Source organism: Zea mays, chromosome 5 (assembly GCF_902167145.1).
Source record: "Zea mays cultivar B73 chromosome 5, Zm-B73-REFERENCE-NAM-5.0, whole genome shotgun sequence".
NCBI lineage: Eukaryota > Viridiplantae > Streptophyta > Magnoliopsida > Poales > Poaceae > Zea > Zea mays.
The window spans coordinates 195711673-195716680 of NC_050100.1; the positions used below are offsets into that span (position 1 = coordinate 195711673).

The 5008-nt window shown below is 45.7% G+C and overlaps 1 protein-coding gene across 3 annotated transcripts; it reads right to left on the bottom strand.

Annotated features, from left to right (window-relative positions):
* Positions 1-812: 812 nt before the first annotated feature.
* On the bottom strand, positions 813-4337 carry LOC100286245 (3-isopropylmalate dehydratase small subunit 2). Of its 3 annotated transcripts, none has more exons than XM_008645656.4 (2): positions 3336-4337; positions 813-1130 (listed from the first exon to the last, which is right to left on the bottom strand). In XM_008645656.4, the coding sequence occupies exon 1, from the start codon at positions 4090-4092 to the stop codon at positions 3343-3345; it is 750 nt and encodes a 249-aa protein (XP_008643878.1). In that variant the 5' UTR covers positions 4093-4337; the 3' UTR covers positions 813-1130; positions 3336-3342.
* Positions 4338-5008: the final 671 nt, after the last annotated feature.

The window sequence follows — 5008 nt, forward strand, 5'->3', positions numbered from 1 at the left end:
ATGTAAGACCCATAATGGATAAAGTCGGTATTTACCCATATAACACTAACTAGGGTTACTTAACAGTTATGCACGAGGCCGCAGCCAACATTGTTGCTCCAATTGGATTTATCGTTTTTTTTACTGATGCCAGTGAAGTCTACGGTTAGAGCACCCGCAGCGTGGCCAACTAACTGGCCGGGGCTTGAACGTCATGTCACTGGCACTTTTGCATCGATGCTTGAATTTGTTTTGGTCGAAAGCCGTGATTTGGTGCTGGCCCAAGTTTGGCTCACGCAGTCGGCCTCTTCCGGTCTTCCCTTTTCATGGGCTACTTTGAGCTGTGACAAGAGCAAAGAATGGGTCCCCCAGTACGCTGTTGATTCATCAAAGCTCAAATACACGATTTTATAGTTCTTTGTATGTATGAGAAGAAAGAGTGGCTCTGCTCGGCTCAAACTCGAAGCTCATGCTAGCAGGAAAAACACGTTGAAATCAAACTCGAAGCCCAGACAAGCAGCCGTCCTTTGGCGACTCTACGCAAAAACGATACACAGAGCGACTCTGATAGACTAGTCATATCGCTCGGCGGTCAGGCCACTCTACCCAAAACGATCCAGACTCGTATTGCTCAGCTCCAATGCCTGCCAGTAGTATCGTAGAACCGGACGCTGACTACCTTGCACAATATGAGAACATGGGACCAAACTACCGCTTGTTATTGGCCAACATATTCCTGTATTTGTCAGCAGCCCTACCTGACCTAAGTGAAACTGCAACGGCATGCAGAGCACTATTCAAAATTCACGCCCCAACTAGAAAACGAAACAATGTGAATGCAACCATTTTCAAGAGTTGCATACCAAAAGCTCAAATACATCGAACGGCAGCGAGTTTCAAGAGTTGTACACATAAGATGGCAACAGAGCAGTTATTCAAACAGATAAGAACAGTAGCAGGCAGGAGTACAATTGTACAAGTACTAGTAACAAAAAAAAACGATCTGTGACAAAGACCAAATTGATTGATTCATCATAATTTCGGTAGGCCGCAACTTATTTTGAGACACCGTCGACATCAAGTAGGTGCAGTAACTCTTAGTCCTAACTCCAGCTTACTTCTTCATCTCCGCAGAGGCTCGGCTGCATAAGCTGATCTGACAGAAGATGAAATTTACGTGAAAATATAACATTTGACATTATAATCAAATAGACACAAAGTACAATTGAGAGAGAATGTTGATAATAAAGTATTTAGTTCTTTGAACTCTACCTGTGAAAGTAATGTTGTTCCAGTAATGAAATTCGACTAAGGGCGTGTTTATTTTCCGCTCCTAGATTATATAATTTGGATTGTGGTGGAAGGGTAAGAGGGTAAAATACCACTTTATGACCACAAATAAGGTGAAATAAGCTAGTATTGGATAGCTTATTTCAGCTTATTTGTGACCTCAAAGTGATATTTTACTCTCCTACCCTTCCACCACAATCCAACTTATATAATCTAGGAGGGAAACAAACAGGGCCTAAGGCCTAGTTAGATAAGCTAGAGATTGTTAAAAGCTGGCTTGAGAATTGGTAACAGTTGGTGTGGAAGCTGACGTGTTTGATTTGCTACAGCTCTTACCGTGTTTTACCTCTCACAAGCTAGTAAAAGCTGGTGCCTGTGAGATTGTTACAATCTGGGCAGTTGGATTGTATACGTTGAGCTGTTTGGATCAGCTAGAATTCTAAAAAGCCACAACCCAGAAATTCTAGCTGATCCAAACATGACCTAAGTTTAACGCAATGATCTGGAATGGGAGGAGCTTACCCACAGTCAGACTCCAAGTAAATGCTGGTTTGACACATACCAAGTAATGCCATCATGGGATGAAGATCCAACCACAATACGGACCCTCCTCCAGTCATTTTGGGCAGTCTGACCACTGGTGGATCCACCTCCCAAAACGCAAAACCTGCTATGCTAGTGCATTTCCTCTTAACCTCTCTCTGCCAATCCATCATTTTGGGCAGTCTGCCCACTGGTGGATCCACCTCCCAAAACGCAAAAGCTGCTAAGTTAGTGCATTTCCTCTCAACCTCTCCCTGCCAATCCACTAGTTCGATACCGCTCGCAGATCTCTCACCACGCCAACCACCGTAGTTGATCAGACCTGCAGTCTAAGGCCTGCAAACATTTGGAACCCATATGTTCACACGATACACCCAGGTATTGGAGATTCAGGTTAGTGAAGTACAGGACGTGGTCAGGAATTCGTCATGATTGTTGACTGCCATAGCCAATTAGCCATCATTGAGGAATTGGAAACAATATGTACGGGACAAAAGAAAAATACTCCCAAGTTACCGAAGGCTTGTCACAATTTTGCAATATGGCCATTAATTTGTCAAAGTATGGCTCAAGTCAGCTCTAAGTTGATTTTATTACTGCTGACTCAAGGTTGATTAAAACTTTCATCTTTACAATTAAATATATGCAGATCCTCCAGATTCTAATATTCTATGTATGCAGATGGTCACAAGAAATCAGAATTGGTTAAAACTTTGCAACCAGGTTTTCTTCATCTTTAAAGTGGAGTATATGCAGATCCTCCGGATTCTATGTATGTAGAAAGCGACGACAAATCCAAAGAAATACCTGGAATTTTGATCATTGGATTACCCTAAGGATAAAAAAATGCATCCAATAACTGATTGATGACTGTTTTGATAAAGAACATACTATAATTATAGCAATGTGAAACACGTCATCTTTAAATCCCCAAATACTGAACCTCATCTTCAAATTCCAAAAAATATTGTAATTCTAATAGAACTTTAAGTTACTGGGTTGACTCATCAGACAACCATGTGGTTAGCAGAACAATAAGTTTCTAAACAAAAATTCTAATATACATCTCATGTTCTGATTTCAGATGTGGTATGAAATCTGATTAGTTTTTGTCAATAGTTTGATGCTCGATGTGATGTGGTAGTTAAGGAATTTTCTGCCCATAGGTTAATTTGTACACTCCCCACTTCTGTTTTCTTGTGCACAGAAAGTTTCAGGTGTAGTTAAGGAATTTACAGGCATCGAATAATCCAAAGTTTCTAAACAAACCCTGACTGTACCAAAAATAGGTTCCATATGAGCAAGTATCAGTAGGATTCCAACGTGGTCCCTAGTATATGACTGCCACATAGTAGAGTCATATACATTAAACTATCAAACAACGGTGACTAATATGAATCCATTTTATCTCTGAACAACAATTACATGAGGACTAACCTAAGCAGACAGCAACATGTATCGGCAAGGTTCAATTGTATAGCTTGATATGCAGAGGAATAGAACATGAAATACAATTATCTCACCTTTCCCTCATGCAGCAGCTTTCGACGCAATCATTCCTGTCTTCCGGGCGTAGGCAAAGATCCCTCCCGCCTCAATTACAGGGCCAGCATCACCAATTGGTTTCAGCTTGTACTCCTTGCCAGAGGTGTGGTTAATAAAAACGGAGTTAGCAAGGTCCACGGTGACCACATCCCCTGTCTTGCACTCCTTCCAGGCCCCAACGTCCGTGAGCTCCAGAGGGTACACCTCTCCAGTGGCCACGGAGTTGCGAAAAAAGATGCGCGCGTAGCCCTCCGCAACAATGGCGCGTGCGCCAGCGGCCCCAAGCGCGACGGGCGCGTGCTCGCGAGAGGAACCGCACCCGAAGTTGGCTCCGCCGACAATGATGGCGTAGCGGGAGGACTCCTCACCCGGAGCGACGAACGGCGTCGGGTAGGCCGCGGATGGGAGCCCCGCGAAGGCGAAGGAACCGAGCTTGCGGTACTCGTCCGGCTTGGAGGGCACCAGAGTGAGGTGCTCGGCGGGGATGATCTGGTCGGTGTCGATATTGTCGCCCACCACGAAGCACTCGCCGTGGAAAACGGCTGACGACGGCGAGCTGCTGCCCGCCGCGGCAGCAGCGGCCGCGGGGACGATGGACCCAGCGCGGCGGCATTTTAGTGAGTGGAGGCGATGACAGGTGAGCTGGGAGCGCCGGATAAACGCGCTGGTTGGAGCTCGGATTGGGGCTAGAAGCGCTGCCGTGGACACCGCCGTCCCCGACAGAGCCGCCGCCATGATTGGGGAAATGAAATCAGGGGTGGGTCTTAGGGCAAGGGAACGGATCGAATGCTTCAACGCTTACGGGTTAAGGCCCATTATACATTGAGCTGCGGCTGCGTAATTTCGTAAGCGCCACGAAACTAAGCCACGTCGGCCCAGCCCGGATTGACAATCAGTTTCCGTGAACGCCAGGGAACTGTCAGGCGTCCAGCAACCAAAAGAAACTTTTTTTTCTTGATTCTTACTGGGCGAAAGGCTTGTCGTCTCCTTCCGTGTCTTTGAGCCTCTTGGTCATCTTCATCGTATATTATAGACGTTCAAATGAGTCAAATGAGCGGGCGTGCCTGCCCTGCCCGAATTAGCTAGCGGGTCGTGTCGTGTTGGCTCATAGCTCCAAGTGAGGTTCAAGCACGACCCGCTAGGTTAATAATCGTGTCGGGCTGATTCATGGCCTGATAGGTTTAACGGGACCATGACAATATTTTATGTTTAAACGATAAAAATATCTTAAAAAGTATGCATATTTTAGGGTTTATGTTTTATACTCTATATTAAATATAATATAAGTATTTATAGATAAAATAAAAAAATAAAACTAGGTCGTGCCAGGTCTAACCCGTCGTGCCACGCCTTTAGCCCAGGCATGGCCCGGTGACCTGGCCGGACCGGCACAGATCCGATTCACTACGTGACGTGCCGGATTTTGGGCCGCCCGGTCCATCTGGACATCTCTAGCGTATATATCTATATTACTCTATTAAAAATCTAATATGGATATCTGGTGTTACCACAGTTTCATCCTCACAATTTGGCTCGCTCCACGCGGTCCGACTGGTTCTCCTGTCCCGTCGTGCTCTATGGCCCTCACACCCAGCGTCCGCGCAGTGCTCTCTCAGCTACTGCCCTGTGGGCCCCACGCCCGCGCAACTAG

Bases quoted from the DNA above. Each gene is read 5' to 3' on its own strand.
- LOC100286245 (XM_008645656.4), bottom strand. From the start codon at position 4,092: ATGGCGGCGGCTCTGTCGGGGACGGCGGTGTCCACGGCAGCGCTTCTA.